The sequence below is a fragment of the Vombatus ursinus genome, unplaced genomic scaffold (genome assembly GCF_900497805.2).
Source record: "Vombatus ursinus unplaced genomic scaffold, bare-nosed wombat genome assembly UNPS02008996.1, whole genome shotgun sequence".
NCBI classification, from domain to species: domain Eukaryota; kingdom Metazoa; phylum Chordata; class Mammalia; order Diprotodontia; family Vombatidae; genus Vombatus; species Vombatus ursinus.
The window spans coordinates 1,706,604-1,726,209 of record NW_020948774.1 but is presented as its reverse complement, the minus strand read 5'-3'; the positions used below and the strand labels follow the sequence as shown (position 1 = coordinate 1,726,209).

Below are 19,606 nucleotides of genomic sequence, written 5' to 3'. Positions count from 1 at the left end.
GCAGCTAGCAACCCGCCTGGCACCACCCACCGCGTCAGGCCCGCGAGGCCCGCCCTCCCTCTCCTCTCTCCCTTCCGATTGGCCGAGGCCAGGGCCCGGCTCTGGAGATCTCAGGAATTCACTGGATGGCTCTGCCGTCCATTGGGGGGCCAAGGGGGCGGGATAGGCACGCACAGGCGGAGGACCTGCGATTGGTTGAGACGGAGGAGGCGTGGCCCCGGGCTAGAGGGGCGGGGCGGGGCGTAGAGAGGGTCACTGTTGCAGGGGGTGGGAACCAAAGAGGGAGAGGGTGGTGACCTGTGGGGCCAAGGGGTCAGGGGGAAATTGGGGGTAAAAAAAGGAAAAAGGAAGAAGACGGGAGGCGGTAGATGTGGGGAAAGGGAAGTTAAGAAAGAAAGGTCAGAGAATGAAGACTGGGAGACCTTAAAAGGGCGAGGAATCTGGGAGAGGGGGTGATGGAGGGAAGGTCTTAAAAGATCAGGCTGGGGGGACCCAAGAGGTCCACTTAAGCAACTGGTTTCAGGAAGACTGGGCAGAGTTGCTGTGCTGCCTTTGTTCAGGGGAAGAAAATCCTCACGAAGGCTTCTCCATCAGGGGGCCAAAAGGACTGACAGGCATTCTGATTCTTCACCCAGCCAAATTAGGAAGCTGTTTTTTAAAAACTTCGTTTTTCTTTAACAGAAGCATATCTGGGTTTTTTAAGTTAGATTTTAGTTGATGGCCAGAAGTACAAAATTAAAAGACAAAAGTACAGAACTGTTCAGAGAAGCCAAAGTACCTAATACCACTAAAGGAGGGGTTATTAACCTTTTTTTGTCAGGCAAATCTGGTGAAGCCTGTGGACCCCTTTTTTTCAATGTTTTTCAATGCATATAATAAAATACATAGGATTACAAAAGGAACCAATTATATTCAAAGTTAGCAAAACTGAACCCTTCAAAATCTGCTCTCAAATCTAGGGTACAAATCTATGGTCTGGTTTTCCTCTTCTTTCGTACCACTAATTTTTACTTGAAAGGTTCCCATCGTTTTCACCCCAATAACCAACTCCCTTGTAACAAAGGATAAAAGAGTGAAAAAGTATTTCAGGATTACCAACCCACACATCAGAGCTTGATAGCATATGAAATACTCCATACTCCTAATCCCCCACTAATGCAAAAAAGGAGATACATTTTTCCTCTTTGTAACCAAGCTTGGTTAATCTTATCAAAGTATTGCTTTGTTGTTGTTCTTCCCACTAATACCATGGTAATTGTGCATATTGTTTTCCTGGTTGTTTACCAAAGTAGACTTGAGTTCATGTTTTTCTATGCTTCTGTCTATATAGTTTCCTATGATCACTAAGTATTTTCCAGTGCTTAGTACAATGCTTAGCGCATAGTAAGTACTTAATTAAATGCTTATTGATTTGACTCTTGTAGCACATATTCCATTACATTCATGAGCCACAATTTATTTAGCTATCCAGTAACTGGTAGGCACCTACTTTGTTTCTTCCTTTGCTACAAAAAAAAAATGCTGCCATTAATAATTTTGTGTATATGTGTATCACATAATCTCAATAATAATTTGCAAAGTACCATATATATTTTATTTATCTTCACAAAAAGCCTGTTAGGTGGGCACTATGGGGTTTTGTGATCTCCATTTCACAGATGAGGAAAACGGAAGCTCAGGGAGTTCATGACTTGCCCACCGTCATACAGTTAGACGACGAAGCAGATACATTATCTTCTAAATGTTAGACCAGTAGAATGATCACCATAGACCAAGGACTGCACATTAAGTAAGAAGTTTCTGCTCAACGTAAATATCCAATAGTGTTTATTAAGAAAGTATAAACAACCAGCACCCTTCATGAGTTCCACAGAGATGGGATGCTCCCTGTTCCCTGCTTCCAGGGCTCTCCCCAACCCTCACAGTTTTAAACAATTTATGGCAAGAGTAAGTATGGCCAAAAAGTAGAGACGCTTAACAGAAGACCAACACAAGAATAAAAAAAAAAAAGTGTCAAAAAACAGCAGGCTAGACCACAAGATGTAACCTTGACCTAGAGTACACTCCTTCAACTGGACACTTGTGAAATCTCCATTACTTGGGAGTGAGGAAGGTGGTGGTATAGTTTGGAGATATCATAATTACCATGTAGCAAGGAAGATTTTCTGCAGAATGGCAAGGCATTTAAAAAAATAATTTTCAGGAGGAACACACACACACACACACACACACACACACACACAAACATACACACATCCCAGGATAAAAAACAAAGGGATTACTTGGAGTTTCTAAATCATAGAGGGCAAAACTGCCTAGATCTCTCTTGTTCTAGAGGCACTGATCCAGCAGTTGGCGAGTGGCCCTCCCTGGCTTTGGTAGTGTTCAGGCCAAAAAGCAGAGGGTCAGTGTTTCTGGAAGCACCTTTGCAACCTGCTCTCAAGCACCATAGGAATCCAAATCCAAATGAGCAGGCCAAAGCTAGAGGAGAGATGGGGAAGGAAAAGAAGACACAGCAACGGGCAACATTCCTTGAAATGTCAGCTACTGCCTTCCAAAAGAAGTTAAGACCGACCCAATTTCAAATGATCTAGAAATTACAGTAGCTCAGGCTAAAGCCCTGTGACCTGTTATCTCACCCTGTGGACAGATTTCTATGTTCTCTCACTAATGGACCTTAAAACATAGCCAAAGGCCATCTGGGACTACATACAACTCCTCTACACCACCTATTCAGAGATCTTTAGCCCTCAATGTGACTCAGAGTTGACCTGTCAGGGTGAAAGATACGAAGGAAACATCTGTTGGATCTCACAGAATGGATTCCCCAGAGGGAAATCAACCAAAGGATTCTCTCCCCAGGTTCTATGGGATATATGATCATACAAGGATGATTCTTTCCTCTTCAAACCCTTTTGATCATTAAGGAGTGAAGACAGGCACTTCCTGTAAGGCCTGAAGGTCTTTTTTTCTGCTTGATGAGTTCTTAACAATGCTCCACCTGAAACAGTATGCAACTGAATGCTTAAATTGCCAAAAGAGCACACTCTCAAGATAGAGCCAGAAAGGGCCTGGTTGAATGTTTAGAGCCACACTTAAATTGGCTAAGGGATCTGGAGACTCACTAACCATGAGCCTGCCGAGTGTAAACTCTGGAGAGAACTCACAAATTCTGTTAAGATGAGTACAGCCCAAGAAAGCCAAGTTTCCTAACCACCACCTTACCAAACTCCCCTTTCCCAAAGTCAGGAAGGCCCAGCAGTGTGGTCTAGGATCCACCCTCTCTCCTAAGGCCACAAGGTATTGTTAAACAGAGTCCTTAACTGCTGGAGAGGGGCCAGAGCTCCTTCTGGTGCTAGGGCACCTATGTCACTCACATTCCTGTACTAGCAATGATCAGGGTCCCATAATAATCCTGATCAACTTAACTAGTGGCCTAATTCTTTAAAAGTTCCATGGAAAATTACACACACATAAGGCATGTACGACTCTGAAATATGAAACCAGCTCTACTAGAGGGAAACAAACATTAATGGTGGAAACACAGGTTTTGAGAAGGGATCAAATCTGCTCATTCTTCTTATAATGTTTGAGGAAGGTTCAGCATTGATCAGAAACCTCCTGGTTTTATTCTTTCTGAATGCTCTGGAAATAATACGTGGGACATTCCCTATACATTTAAAATAATTTCCCTTTTCCTGTTGCTGATCAAAAAACCCAAGATGAACACCGGTGCTTTCTGTTTCTCACTTGGATATTGGCTATTACAGTGGCCTGCTTAGTTATTGTAGGGTTGCCATTACTAGGAATTGGTTTGGAGGTAGTGAGAGTTCCCCCAGAGGAAGGATGCAGACACAGCAAAGAGGGATGATGACTGGGATGATGAGATAACACAAGAGTGGAAATTACACTTTGGAGACCCCCAGAAGGGCCCATGAGCACATGTGTGATAATACAAGGTAAGAAGGAAGCCAAGAGACAGTCAAAGGCAGACAGATGTGCAGTGTCCTTCTCAAGACAAGGAAGACAAGGGGCAGTGCCCCAGCCTCAAATGTTGGCCATTCATGCATTTAAAAAGGCAAAGGCAGATAGTTCTGGACTAGGAGCCTCATGAGAGGTAGCTTCTTGGGATGATATCCATGGAGCCTCAGAACTTGAGGCTAACTGGAGCAGCTCTTCTTTAGCAGCCCCAGTCACAACCACGCCTGTGTGAGCCACCAACTCCATGCCAGCAAACAAAGAGCAAGTGCCAGCTGTAGGGGTCAAAAGGCTGCTTTCAGGGTCGGTGTCCGGTTTCAATCTGCCGTTTGTAGTGTTAGTGCCTGATGAGTCTTGGCTAGATCCAGGCCCCGGCTCACCTGAAACTGCCAATCTGGTTTCAGCCTCCTCCATGCTTCTTCCACCAGGAGCCATGTCTCCCTGGGCTGAGACAGGAGGTATTTCCTGGTGTGATGAGGATGCTAGGGCTGTGCCCCTGGGCAGGGAAGAGGATGAACTCATGGGTTGAAGGAATGACTCCCCTCCAGCAAATGGAGAAACATCTGTCAGGAGATCAGATGGGCAGAAAGAGGGGCGGGATGCACCAGTACTGGCCTGAGATGGAGGTCTTTTGTGAGTGGGATGATTTCGGCACAGGGCCTCAAAGTGCCTCAAGATCTGGGAAGCAGCGAGAGAAAGCAGAAGTCAACGCTCTGTGGTTTAAAGAAATACGAATTATGGCCCCAAGGAGAGTAGAATAAGCAGGTTAACTGTTCCCCACATTCATCTGGTTTTCTCTATTTGCCACATTCATCACTGCCACCCCTGGGTGCTTTGATTAGAGGGCTGGGTTAGCAGATCTAACAAATAACAACAGCAACAATAATAACAAATGCCTTTTCACTCACTCTTTTAAAGCAAGAACAGATGCCTCTAACAGATGTATGTGAGAACATGTTGGTCTCTTTGCATGGTATGAGTAACCACAAAGATGCTGCCTCCACAATGCCCCTAGAAAAAGAAGCTCTCCCATACCCAAGCCTGGTAGCCTTCTTACGCCTGTAGGGAGAACTAGACTGGTGCACTGCCTACCTTGGTTGCCTTGTTGGTCACAGGGCCAGGGCTCCCCTCACTAAGCTGCTGCAGCTTCGGTTGGATGACAAAGAAGATATGGTCCTGGGAAAGCAGATCTGAGCACATGAGGGAGAAGATGGCGCACATGGCTCTCTGAGGAGAGGATAAGCGAAGATCAGCCACACACTTCCCAACCTTCTCCAAGTCTCTGCCAAACATGCCTCAGGCCCATGGGCACCTGAAGCGTCCTTCACTGTCTCCTCCTCTGGGAGGCAGAGAGCACTGCCAGCGTCAGCCTGGTTTTGAGCTTGCCTATCTCCCTTCCTGGCTTTTCTTCCCTCACCTAAGTGGGAGGGGAGGGCCCAGGATAATCCTCCTCCTCCTCCTCCTCCTCCTCCTCTTCCTTCTCTACATTCCCAGCCTTCCAGTCCTAATCCCATTAGTTAATCCCTTCGTTCCCGGGGCTTTCCAAATGGTAATGAATCAAGTTCCAGAAGGGGCTATTGGACAACTCTCCAACTCCTAATGTTCTCTCCAACTGCTCAGTTTTTTTTTGGTGGTGGGAGAAAAACAGAGCTAAGGACAAACAGGAACGCTCAGCAAAGACTCTACTTTTATCACGATGAATTATAGCAATCAAAACTATCAGCATTCTGATTGGTAAAGGAGCTGAATGAGGTCTGGAACAGGTCAGGGTCAAAAACACATGGGAGGGAACATCTGAGTGGCCAGCATTGACAACTAGGTGGCACAGTGGATAGAGCACTGGGCCTGGACTCAGGAAGACATGAGTTCAAATCCAGCTTCAGACATATACTAGTGGTGTGACCTCTGTCTGCCTCAATTTCCTCACCTATAAAATGGGGATCATAATAGAACTCACTTCACAGGGCTGTTACGAGGATCAAATGAGACAATATTTGTAAAGCACACAGCACAACACAGCACAGAGTAGGCACTCAATATATCCTTATTCCCTTGCTTGTCTTCCCTGCCCCGCCCTCCCTGCTTATCCCTCTCACCATCTGAACACATTCATTGGGTCTCCCAAGTTCCCGGTTCAAGAGTTCCAGGACTGCTTCACAGTTGAGCAGCCCACACCTACAGAAAAATTAAATGGTGTAGTTGAAAAAGATCTAGCAAAGGAGACTCAAGGGTTCGAGGTGGGCCAGGGAGACAGACCAAGGTGGGGACCAAGAAAAAGGCATCTTGGGCCTGGTGAAAGCTAGCACAGGGAGGCAATATGACTAAGGCTCTGACGCTGGCCTAGAAAAAGTTTTAAAGCTCCCTGGGCATGAGACATTGTCAAGAGAAGGAAAGTGGCATATTCAACACAGGCAGGTAAGGGACTGGAAATGGAAAGTGACTCCAGAGTATTAATTACAGAAGAATGATGGAGCTCAGCCCAGGCTTAGGCTCCAATTGGTCTTATGCTTCCAAAAGGACAGGAGCATCTCCCCTATTTCCTCTCCACCTCCCTCCAGGAATTGGACAGGTCCCCAGCCCAAGAGAACAGAAGCAAGAGAAGCAGCAGCAATGAGCAGAGAGAAGGTATGAGCGGCTCACTCTTTGATGAAATGCTGCACCTCCTCTCGAGTCAGAAAGACCCGAGGCCCCTGGGTCATGGTGCTCACAAGACTCATCTCTTGTAGACAGTCACTCAATGGCACAGCCTCTACCCTGTCAGACAGCACAGCTCCATGTAAATTTTTTGCCAGAAAAGGAAAAAGGTAGGTATGAAAAGGCTGAGAACTTTACAGCGGCTGGGGTTACTTGAAGGGAAAGGCTGAGGAGTCCAAACTCATCTCCTTATCATCACCAAGTGACCTTATGGGGCACTTGGTTACATGACCATTTGGATCCCATCTTAAACTCTGACCTTTATTTCCAAACTCAACTGGATATACATAGGATGTGACATTAGCAAAATAAAATCAAGGCAGTGGAACAGAAGAGGAGAATGAAGTCAGACACACACAGCCAATGAGCTAATGTACTTCTTAGGAGTGTGGGTTGTAGGCAGGCAGGGGTAGTCACTGGAAAGTAACAGTAATGGGTATGAGGGGGAGTCCAGGCAGGAGTTGGAAGGGGATCGTCTTCTCTTTCTCCTTCCTGTCATCTTCCTTTAGTGGACAAATTTGGGAGAAATGAACTAGAACCAACATCCAATTTTAGGTCCCAGAAGGATCCCAATGTCAGTGAAGGGAAACTTGGTTGGAAAGAAAAGGTGCAGATTGAGCAGATTTCTTAATGTTGGGAGACATTCTTTTTATTGTTGGTGCAGTTGTTCTTTTCTTCCTGAAGATTCACACCCACACCCTCCCTGCTCCTATCCCTCTATAACAAATTAGTCAAACAAAACAAATCAACATATTGCCCATGTCTGAAAATGTACGTTTCATTCCACTCCTACAGTCCACCACCCCTTTGTTGGGAAAAGGTGGATTTCCTGCAGAGAACAGAACTAAGACGGCAGTAGCTTAGACCTCTAATCCCTGCCTAGGAATAGAAGGGAGACCTGACAACGACTGTCCTGGTGCCCCTTCTGCTGCAGTTGCTCGATGGCTCACCTTTCTGTTACGTCACCCATCTCCCGGCTGGCTCCCGAGTGGCTGTCGCTGTCGGATTTACTGCCAGAGTTGGAGGCTCGGCTGAGTTCCCCATTCTCCTGAGATGAGTTCTGGGAGCTGGGGTCACTGTCCATCTCCTCCCAGCCGCCCCCCGCCTGCCCAGGCTGGTGCCTCACTGCAGAAATGGGGATGTCAGATAAGCCCCCAAAGAGCCTCAGTCCTTCCCAAGTCACCCGCTCCTCAGTTCTATGGGGACTCCATCCATCGGAGACTCCACGGGAGTAGCCATAAAGGGCAGAGCCCCTGAGGAGAAGGGTCTGTGTTGATCTGCTGGATTCAAGTCAATTCAATACAACAAAGATTTATTAAAGCATCTGTTGTGTACGAGGCACTGTGCTAGGCACAGAGTATGGCAGCTGGCTCTGCTCAAAGGCCTAAAGACGCCATGTTTCTATTTTGCCAAAGCAGAACAAAAAGGAAGCGTGGCTCAAAAGGAGAAAGGACAGAAGGGCAATTGCAAGGCTAGGAGCTGAAGTCTAGGTACCCATTGATGCTCTATGCAACCCTGACACGTCACTGACCTTCAATGGCAGTCTTCTCATCTCTACAAATGGGGCTAATGACAGTAACCTTTACAGAAAACAGCTAAAGGAAAAGACTTGGAAGACTTCCGCAAATACACTCTGCAAAGAGCTAAGTGATGAAAACAGCTGAGATGCACAAGGTGAGACAGAACACAGGAGAAATCAGGCTAAGAACCTTTGAGATACAAGATCCCCCAGCACTCCTCACTCACCGAGGGCTTCTAAACTTCTTATACTCTCGCCCCTTCAGTGACCCACAGTTTAAGAAGTGCTGCACTAATCTATGAGATTAGCCACAGCCAGGCCAATATAAACGGAAACTCAGAGAAAAGATTCTACTTCTACCTCTTCTTTACTCTTCCCTGAACTGTGAGGCTATTTCTTTACTCCCTACCCTCACCCCAGAGACTTTTCTATGCTTCAGCTAGGAATGGCAATGTTCTGTCTCTGATCCTATAGTCTTCTGGTCCCAGGAGTGAAGAAAAGTCTACCTGATCACAACAACCAGGAGCTGAACCTAGATTCTCTCCCCCTTAATTGTTGTTCTCCTTAAGCCTAGTCATCGATGGGTGGCAAGAAAACCAAATGGGAAGGAGGACAAGCCTCTGTGGGGTCATACCTCGGACACTCGGGCTGGGCCCAGGTGGCGGTTTCCTAGGAGCAAAGTGGCCTTGGCCAGCAGAGGGTGCTACTACAGGCTGGTAGGCATCTTCTCTCAGCCCTTGGCTCTGGACAGTGGGACTCCCGTGGCCAGGCAGCACAGCATTAGCCACTACCTCGGCAGCCTTCTGGATGGTGGTGAGAAGAGCTCCACCAGCAAAGCCTGTGCCAGAGGAGAGAAGGGATTATTACAGCCTGCTCCAAATCTCCACGTTACAGTTTTGACTGGAGAGAGGGGTAAGGAATGCAGCAAGAAGGTCAAGCAGAAAAAAGCCCCAGCCTGAAAGTGGGGATACTAACTTCCAGTACCTGCTCTGCCTCAAATTCAAGTGTCACTTGAGCGTGCTAAGCTTCTGTTTCCTCGTCTATAAGGACAAAGCAAGATGACAGATATGAAAATACCTTGAAAAGTTAAAGATGTTACACAAATTTAAGGGACTGATATTATTAGCAAAGAATCGACAGGAGAAAGAAAAAAAGAACAGGAAAAGAGAAGATAGAGAAAGAAGTGAAAACATCTTCCCTGATTAGAATTTCCTGGGTGAGCAATCCCCTGCAAGTCACTGAACCTTGTGCTCTCAGCTGCCTGAGGGGCTGGAGCGGATGATCCTTAAAGGCCCCTTCCAGTGAACATCAGTAGCTAAGATTTATGTACAACTTTAATGTTCACAAACTGCTTTATATATAACATCTCATTTAATCCCACTGGATCCTACTATTACTATCTCCCACTTTGATAAGGAAACAGAGACTCAGTGTTTATGTGGCTTGCCTATGGTCCGTCACCCAGCTACTAAGTTTCTGAGGCAGGATTTGAATCCAGGCCTTCCTGACTCTAGTCCGACGCTCTATCCACTATACCACAGCTATCTCTCAACATTCTATGATCCTACCAAAAAAGAATGACAAAAGAACCGTGACACTGGTGAGGGGAAGGAGAGCAGAGGATCATTTTGATTGTCTCAGACGTTATTTACTGGAAGTCAAACCTCAGGTTTCCTCCTCTGGCCAACCTACGGCCCAGCTCTCAACTTTCTCAACCTCAGGCCAAGGCTACGGTGCCCATACTCTGAGCGTGGCTCTAACATCTGGTACCGGGGCAGCTAGATGGCGCAGTAGATAGAACACTGGCCCTGGATTCAGGAGGACCTGAGTTCAAATCCAGCCTCAGACACATAACACTTACTAGCTGTGTGACCCTGGGCAAGTCACTTAACCCCATTGCCTAGCCAAAAAATAAAATAAATAAGTGAAGTCTGGTACCAGCATTGCTAAGTCCTCATCCTTTAGCCCCATAAACCCTGCTTCAGGAGAACCAAGCTTTTTTTTTTTTTAAGCCCAACTCTGATACAGCACTTCACGTTTTGCAAATAAAGTCTTCCAAACCTTATTCCCTTTGATCAGCTTTCCAAAAGACCCTTCGGCGGCCCAGGTACACCATCCTCAGATGGACAGACCAGTATGAGCAGTAAGAGAAGGCTGGAAATGGAGTCCCACAGTGACTACTCACCAGAGCTCCCCCTGCCCTTGGTGTAGCCAAAACCTTGGAGGGTGCTACAGGAACCGGACTGCGATCCCATACCTAGGAAAAAAGAAAAATACCTCGAGCTGGAAGTAAGGCTGGTCTCGCTAAGGAGCAATTCCACATTTGTTAGGCAGAGAAACTCCAGGGGGAAGGGAACAAAGAGAGAAGACAAGTTTTTCTCCATTTTGACCTAGCAAGTACTAACTTAAAAGGGCCCAATGATAAAAGGGACTGGAAATTGACTCAAAGAGAAAGGAAGTTATCTACTTTACCTGTTGAAGGAAGAGACCTAGGAGACTGAGTGGATGACAATGGCAACAAAGTATCAGAAAACAAAGCACTTGCCAAGTCCTAGAAGAGGAATGGAAAATACGTTAGAGTTCCACCCTCTGCACTCAGCCATCCTAAGAGGGACCTGCTCTGTGCTCTAAGTACCTAGCCCCAGGAAGATGCTAAAAGGGCCTGACTAAACAAACAATAAGGAAAGGAAATTCTTTCCCTGAGACCCAGGAAGGTCTGTAGCAGCAAGCAGAACCTCAAGCACACTCTTGTTCTCTGGGTGAGCAAGAAAAGGAAAATGGGAGACCAATTCCCAGGCGTGAGCCCTGTGCTGATTCTCTCTAAACTCAGAGTGCCTAATGGGCAAGGTGTCCTTGTTACAGCCTAATCCAGAAGGAGGCCTCCTTGTTCCATATTGCATAGATTTAACTCTAGCTTTAAGACTCACCTGGGCAGCCGCTCGGACCTTCTGATACAAGCTGTTTCCATGAAGAGGATCTGGGAGACCACCAAATACTGGAAAATAAAGAGGACAGGGAGTAGGAAAAAAAAAGTGTGAGGCTCTGGACTCAGATACCATTTACTCCCAAATGTACAGAATGGTTTCTTCATTCTGTACATTTAGAAATGGCTCTCATACATGAGTGCTAGATTACCCCAAAAAGCCCTACTTCCCACATCCCTCAATTGCTTCCCCAGAGTCACTGCCTCCTGGTCACTCTGTTCCCTTCTCTAGGACTTAGCACTTGCATGTCTCTCGAGGGTAGTCTCCAGAGAGATTTTCCTCAAAGCCTCCATATCTTGCCCTGAAATGTCACCTCTCCAATAACATCATCAAGAAGAGATCAAAAGGGAATGAGCTGCCACTGATGAAAGACAGATGTAAGAGAGATGAAAGGACAGACCCCAGGTCTGGAAAGGTTGCAAAATTTTGTATTCAATTACTCAAAAGAATTCACAGACTTTTTTTTTTCTGGGGATTTTCAGGAAACAGAAAGCTAACTATCTATGCCTGGTTCAAAAGAGGTCTGGATCAAAGGCACTAGGTGACTGGTGACTTTTCGCAGGGCCTTATCATTTCACTCCTTCATTCACAGTGCAGCTGGCTAGAGCGGTCAGTAGAAACGACGCCCATCCCTGGGACATATTGCCAGGGACATTCCACTAATTAAGAGCCTTTAATTGCTGTAGGACAATACTTTCCTTTAGCTCCTGTCACTATTTTTCATTCCCCTCTTTCCATGAGGACAAGCAGAAGTTCAACTAGCTCTGAGTATAGGCAAATAATGTGAAAAAACTGAGAACCAAGGTCAGGAGCCACAAGTTGAAGGTCCAATTCCAGAACCACCTGTTTCTTTGCTCAAGACAAATCTAAGTTCTCCCTTCCCCCAGCTCCTGAATGGGCTTCCTCTTAATCAGTGACTGTCCCTCAACAGCCATTGGAAGGCCAGGAGAATCATTCAATTTCCCCCTTCAACTGGCTCTGGGGAACAGTCCCTACTGGGTCCATATCCCATAAAGGAGCTCAGACCTTCTCCACCCTGAAACCAAACTTTTATAGTCTTCCCTACCACTCTAGGACGTAGATTTCTGTGAAATTACAATTTCCTAATTAATGTTAGAAAAGGGCCAAATTCTAAACTAAAACTGATAGGAAAAGGAAACTGAATATTCTAACTGAACCCTCCCTTCTTTTCTCTATAATGTCCCAACAGGGACTAGTGTTAAAATTCCCAGATACCTGCTGCTTCCTGGATGAAGGAAGAATTGCGTTTGAGTGCAAGCAGAAAGGATGTAGAGCCATGGCTACACATGTAGAGTAAGATTTTCAGTGCCTGGGAAGAGAGAGGACACCAGGTAAAAGACCACATTGGGCTGCAATGCAGACAACAATGACACATACCCAGAGCCCGGGAAAGCCCCCTACACTACCCTACCATATTCACACATCCTGGTACGGTATCCATGCCACTGTCCTCTTACTTCTCCTAGGGCCATTCTGGAAACTGGGGTCTTGTCTAAGCTCTGGCCTGGCTTGTCTGACTCAACCAGGGCCCTGGGAACCAGCCTGAGGTCCCCACCCTTCCTCTCTCCTGCTTACCTTGAGTTTAACATGGCAGGAGTTGCTCTGTAAGCGGTTCAGGAGGTACTCCAACAGACATTGGCTGCTTCCCACTGACTCATGAGAAATTTCTGGGAGGCAATCATGTTAGGGAAAGGACAGACTCCAGATTACACTGAATGGGAGGGGAAAATTGAGCCTTCTCACTACAACCTCCTATTTTTTTCTATAATCATTTCTTTTGAGGAAAAACTGCAATGATTTAGGTTTAGCTGAAGAAGCAGCAAACAGCCTTCTTCTGTCTTCCCAGTCCCGTTACCCAACCACCTCAATGTGCCTCTTAAATAATCCAATAATCCGATAGGTAATCCCATCAAAAGCCACAGCTCTTTCATGGCCTGTCCCAAAACCTGCTGTTCTTGCCTTCTTGGGAAAAGGATACTAGCAATGTCTTCAAACAGGTAGCCAGGGCATGGGACATCATCATCAGACGTTCCTTTCATCAGAATTGGGAGCTAGATGAGAACAAGAGAATTCCCCTCCATTGGTAATCTTTTCACACAGGGACATCCCTATATCTATGTCTGTTCTTTAGGTATAGGTTAGTTATAGTCCCTTCCATGCATGGAGGGTCTCGTCACCCAAGAAAATGTGACCTAGATACTAGCTCTGCTGGTGTTGCTAATGGGACATTTAGCCCCAAATTTATGTTCACACTTTTTCAATATGCCAGTGAAACAGGTTTGTTGGGGATGCTACTGATGGCTGGGAGTTTAGCGGTAAAAAAGGAAATGTTGCTCCAGCGTGCAGCTTTCCAAGCAAACAGGAGGATTTCTTTCTTGGAATGAGGTGGCCCATAGGTCATAGCTTTCCTGGCAATTAAAAAGACTTAACTTTAAGGTATTTTCATTCATCTACTGATCTAGCAAAAATAAATTAGAATAACAAGGTCCAATACTGGCTGTGCTGTAGGAAAATTCGTGTACTTATTTCTTATTTACTTACATACATGTTTATATACGTTTCTGGTGGCACTCAATATATATGGTTCCAGAAAATGTGGCAATATGTCACAGAAGATACAAAAAGGCTTCTATCTTTTGTCCTTTTACCTGGTTCAAAAATGTTCAGAGCGGTGTTATTTACAATAGTAGAAACAACCCAAACTGTCCAAGAATAGTGTAATGGTAGAACACATAACTGGCACTTGAATGGGCTGTAACACTCTCTTGATGTTAAAATGACAAGGATATGAAGTATATCAGATCATGGAAATGTTTATATGAAATGTTAAGTGAAAAAAGAAACACTAGGTAGGATGTACAACTACGTAAAGGCAAGTGTGTGTATTATCAAAGATTTACAGAGAATTTGGAATGAGCTAAATAATCTAGGGCTAAGTCATTATCAGGCTTCTCCTCCCCCTCAAATATAAAGTAAGGGATGCCTTAGAAAGACAACAAGGACGACAGAAGCTTGCTGGCTCACTCTAACTTTCACTCTAGATTATATTACGATAGACCCCAGTCTGCATCAGCAAAATTGTCTGGATGGAACTAAAACTTGGACAAGCCCATTCCTAGTTTTAGTGTCTTTCAACAGCCTCCTACGTTCCTGACTTAGAACCTAAATCAATTCTGAAGGCTGGTATTGCCCAATAGTAGCAATGATATCACTAGGCATGCTGGTTTTGACAGACAGTAGGGACTGAATAATGCCCACTGCCAACAGAAATGATGCAAAGGGTCAGCCACCTGACATTGATTTAAAGCTGTAATCTTATTGCAGAAATCACTAGTATCGTGTCCTTTTAGGAATTATTATGACATTCTGAACAGGAGGGTAATATGAACTTCATTCAAAAAAGTTGTAAACTCAAAAGAACTTTTAAGTAATTGTGGTAAGGCCTGGTTGGTGGCCACAGAAACCAAGGACTAGAAAGGAAAAAAGAGTTGGGATCCCATTGTGTGCATGTATTGTGGAGAAGAAAGAGGGGAGTGAAAAGAGGGGAGAGTGAAAAGGAGTTGTATTAGAAAATTACAGATCTCTGCTCCTATTTCATAATGTTATGCTCCTGTCATCCCTTCCTTATCAATTGCCATACAATTTAGGAATGAGAAGGGAGTAGCAAGAGTGGATAGAACCACCTAGGGAAGTAAGAGACTATTAGATAGAAATTGAGGAGAGGATGAGGATAAGTGACCACTCTGGGAAGATGCCAGATAGGTTTCTTCCTTATCTCAAACAAGGGGTTCTTAATAGCCCAAGGTCCATGAATTTAAAAAAAAATATTGATAATATTTTTAGATATTCGGATAACTATATTTCAATATAATCAGTACAGCAGTAAACCTTAACAGAGAAGAGGTCAGACTCTGCTTAGGCAGCATGGTAACCTGGTTTCCTTCTAATCCTCCCATTTTACAGGGGAGGAAAACTGAGGCCCAGAGGTTCTTGGCACGTGCAAGCGCAGCCGGAATGGGGGAGGAAAAGGGAGCAGACCTACAGAAGGGAGGCCTGGGCCAGCACAGGCGGCTAGGGAGGGCAGGAGAGAAGGGAGACGGAGGTCGTGGGAGGCCCGGGGCCCTGTCCGGAGTTCTCCCCGAGAACGGGAGGTCAGGCGAGCTGTGACCGGGCAAACGGCTCCGGTCGGGGACGAGGGCGGCGCAGAGGCCTCAGCCTAGGCCTCCTGGGTATCTGGCGGACTCATAGGACTGATTAGCGGGGCTCGGGTCCAGCCTGGTACTCACTCGGTGTAAGAAGCTCAGCCGGTCCCGGAGCTGCGGAGCGGCCATGATCCCCGGACACCCTCACCAGCCGGCTCCGACTTCCGCCAATCACCGCGCCGGAGAGGACACTGTGGGCCAATCGCTCCCGGTGGGGCGGAGCCCCGAGGACGTCCTTAATAAACAAATTGATCTCGGACCAATCCGAAGTCGGAGAACAGAAACAGACGAGGGGTACGAACCAATGGCAAGACTCTGAGAGAATCGAGTGAATCCGTCAGGGAAGTGGGTGATGGTAATGGCGGGGAGGTATGGGGAAATTATCATTAAACCAATAAGAGGGCTCACCTAAAATTAAAGACAGTCGTTCCACCCAATCAGCAGTGAACGGAAGCCGGAAGTAGGAGGATCCAAGATGGCCGCGTGCTGGTGGGAGAGAAAAAGCTTCTCATGTCGGGGACCGGAGCCGTGTGGAGCCGAGTGCGAAGCCGGATACAGAGTTTTCCGGAGAGGCTGGCGACCTGTGGGGTCGAGGTGAGAGGGTCCCTTCTGGGGCTTCCGGGCGGGAGCGCGGAGGCCCTTCCGTTTTAGGGCACTTTGCAGGTCTCAGTCTCAGTCTGTTTCTCCCTCCCTTCCAGGCCGCGGCGTATGGAAAGTGTGTCCAGGCCGCCACGGCCCCTGGCGGGGACCTGAGGAGGAACCTTTGTGCCAAGGAGTTTGAGGCCCTGCGGAATTGCTTCGTGGCAGTTGTACGTACGGCTTCCCCTCCCCCCTCCCCGTTCCTGCCCCCGGCTCCAGCAGGTTCCGCCGCCTACCTGGGCGCGTGGCCTGCGGGGAGGGTGGTGGAGACGGTACAGCCTTAGGTATTGAAAGGGCACCCGAGGAGGTCATTTATTCCAGTCCCCTGCATGAGACGCGAATCTTCGCTACGGCACCCCATACGAGTACTAGACTTTTGAAGACCTCTGCTAGGGAGAACTCACTACCTTTCCAAGGGGGATGGAACATGCCAGAACCTTGTGTTGCATATACCTCTGTTGGGGTGCTGGGAGATGTAGGGGACTGTACTTTCGAGACTCCACTCCTTGCTCATGCAGACCCTTCTCGGATTATCTCAGCTCTCTCTCCTCCACTTTCCCCCCACCCAAGACCAGCTCCAGTGCCCACGGCTGAATCATCCCTCTTTGCACTCCTATGGCACTTACTGTATTCTTCCTTGTAATTATTTCCCCTGTCAGTAACATCTTATTAATAGATTGTAGAGTAGAGGCTTTTTTTTTTCCTTTTTGTTATCTTTACCATTCAGAGTGTCCTGAACATAACAGGTGTGCAGGCTTGTTTGGAAGGAAGGACTAAATTTTTTCCTGTCTTCAAGGAGATTAGTGTAAAGGATCATAGAACCATAGATCTGGAGCTCGAAGGGACCTGAACGACTTCCCAATCCAACCCTCTTATTGTACAAGTGACTGAAACCTAAGGAGGTTAAAAGACTTGCCTAAGTTTCCAACACAAATGAATAGAAGCCTATACATCCAGACAAAGTTGTACTGGGGATAAAGGCTGCTGGAGCAATGAGTCCTTAAAAAAATCCTAGACTGGGGTTTAGTAAATGGAATGGGATTCCTTACTGCTAAGTAATCCTCTGCTGTTTATCTGTGGAGTGAGTTTTTCGATGACAGAGTTTCCAGAATGAATAAACAAATAAGTTAGCATAACAGTGTAATGGAGGTTAAGTCTTTTTTCAGGTCTTGGACTGCTATTAACTCTACTCAAGAAATGCTTAAAACAGGAAAGGCTTATAAGTGCATATTGACAACCACTTAAAATATGAAATAGTAACCTATTATACCTGTTAGATTCTCCCAGGAGATTGATACTTAAAATATCAAAACAAGACATTTTGCAGGATTACTGAATAGCAATGTTACATTAACTCCTCACTGTCCAAATTAATTCTTTTTGAATCTATGTGTTATTGGGTAGTGAAGATTTTTAATAAAATGGAATGTCCAGTTTTGGTTACCTTTATAAGAGTTGTGAATATACTGCATTATGCCCAGGGAATATTTATTTAAATGCATAAAAGAATTGCTGTGGGTATCAAAACCCTGTGGCCAGTTTCAAGTTGAGTCTCTCCAAATTTTAGCTGTCCTCTAGTAACAGATACATAGACCATCACTATCCTGAAAATGAAGCCTTTCTTGCCCTTCAAGTGTTAGGACCTCAGTCGACAAGAGATAACTAAAGGGTTACATGATTATTATACGTGAAAGGTTTTTACAGAGTGATTTTTGGCAGTTAGAGCCACACGTGATTAAACTGGAACAAATGCTTTTAAACTATACATATAACATTTCAGTTGAACATAAGGGATACTTTCTTAAACACCTGGATGATCAAAGTATGAATGCTCTACTGAAAGAGTTTATATAATTGCAATTAAAAAGCAAAATCGAGATCCAGATAGCCTGTGCCCTTGCCAGAGGCCACACACTGCCTGTACTGCTGAAGAGCCTAGTTTTTTCTCTCATCCAGTAAGTCTATCCTGCATTGATTGCTTTTTCATTATTTCATTATTTATATCTGAAAACAGCTTCACTGTTTTGGGTTAGCAACCCTTTTTTGGTGGTGGGTAAAGAAAGGGGAAAGGAAGAGGAGGAATGTTCTTCTGCCTAGTTACTTAGCACTGGAAATGGCTTGGTGAGAAAGGAAAGGTGAAATCCAAGTTCAGAAATGAATTATTTAACCTATTTCCATCAACAGGAAAAGCTTAATATTAAATATGCCATCCTTGGGAAAATTATATTGCCGTACCCCCATAAGTAGTGTCGTGCTTTAATTTTTCCTAGTGTGAATCACTAATCTATCCATATTTTAACAGGTTCCCCTTATGACCAAAGGCAGATATAAAGGATTGGGGTTAGGAGATGTAAGCTATAGATATGCTATAGACCAAAACTAATGAGAATATGAGAGAACAAACTCAGGACCTTGGCTAGGGCACCATAATCAAACTAGGGGTTATAGGCAAACTTGATGAACAGATTCATTTATCTTGTTATTATGGCAGGGTAGGCAGTTGGCAAATTCTTCCCTTTCCCGACAATGCTTGGTTTCCTATCTTTTCATAACAGAATGTTGTGTTTAATATTAAAGCAATCCATTGACACCAGATACTTTTATCATTTCAGGCCAAGAAGACCTTGAACTGAGGCATTAGGATGGGCTTTGAATCACTGGAATTTACCTTCCACTTGGTGCTACCCATAAGCATGAAGTCATATTTTACCTACAGTACCAAGGTAGTGAACACCTGAAGCTCTTAGAAGTGAAACAAAAGGGTTTTTTTTTGTTTTAAGGATGTGCATGAGCACACTTGCACATACTCATACACGTTTACACATATTATGTATATGCGCACATAGACACATAAAAGCCTAACAGAATTAGCCAGGATGGTGGTAGGAGTTATTTTGCAAACTTGTGTAAATAAAGATTTTGGTTAGAGTGGGATCTAATTTAATTAAAAATAAAGTCTGAGTTTAAATTTAGCTTTATAAGTATATATTGTGACTTGACTTTTCTGAGACTGAGTGCCATGCCTATAGAAAATTTAACAACCCTCAAGAAACGAGAGCTCTGGTAAGTGTCCCACTCCTATGTAAGGACTTGAAAAACAAGAGAAAAGTGATTAGCCTTAGCCATATAAAGTAAGCCCTAGTTTTTATGTTTTAAATTTCATTATGAACTTGGATGTCAAACATGAACATTTCAACATACAAAAGAGGATTAAATGTGAGATGGAATTCTTTAGTTTTTTAAAGAGCGTATTTAGTTTAACACAATAATAAGAATGAGCAGGGCAGTTTTTCCCCTTTGAACTATTTTGTATTTAAAAAAGTTTTTCTGGTGATCTTTGCTTCTTTTGTATTGCCATCACTGCTCATCAATTTTGCCTCCTTCCTGCCCACAACAGAAGCCCCTGTAACAAATTAGTATGGTTAAGGAAAACTAATACACTGCTCATGGCTGAAAATGTTTAACTCATTCTATACATTGATTCCATCACCTATCATCTGCCAAATGGTAGGAAGAATGATTCATCATGAGTCTTTTGAAGTCATGATTGGTCATTGCATTAATCAGAG

At 45.1% G+C, this 19,606-nt stretch overlaps 2 protein-coding genes across 2 annotated transcripts; one reads left to right on the top strand and one right to left on the bottom strand.

Annotated features, from left to right (window-relative positions):
* Window positions 1–1,797: 1,797 nt before the first annotated feature.
* On the bottom strand, window positions 1,798–15,565 carry TEPSIN (TEPSIN adaptor related protein complex 4 accessory protein). The gene is made up of 13 exons (XM_027850190.1): window positions 15,483–15,565; window positions 13,175–13,247; window positions 12,772–12,863; window positions 12,412–12,505; window positions 11,119–11,186; window positions 10,664–10,742; window positions 10,377–10,448; window positions 8,826–9,029; window positions 7,623–7,797; window positions 6,619–6,732; window positions 6,075–6,153; window positions 5,071–5,205; window positions 1,798–4,656 (listed from the first exon to the last, which is right to left on the bottom strand). Exons 1-13 carry the CDS (start codon window positions 15,525–15,527, stop codon window positions 4,063–4,065), a joined length of 1,824 nt encoding a protein of 607 aa, XP_027705991.1. The 5' UTR covers window positions 15,528–15,565; the 3' UTR covers window positions 1,798–4,062.
* Window positions 15,566–15,849: 284 nt separating this feature from the next.
* On the top strand, window positions 15,850–19,009 carry NDUFAF8 (NADH:ubiquinone oxidoreductase complex assembly factor 8). Its single transcript, XM_027850057.1, has 3 exons — window positions 15,850–15,992; window positions 16,097–16,207; window positions 18,650–19,009. Exons 1-3 carry the CDS (start codon window positions 15,909–15,911, stop codon window positions 18,668–18,670), a joined length of 216 nt encoding a protein of 71 aa, XP_027705858.1. The 5' UTR covers window positions 15,850–15,908; the 3' UTR covers window positions 18,671–19,009.
* Window positions 19,010–19,606: the final 597 nt, after the last annotated feature.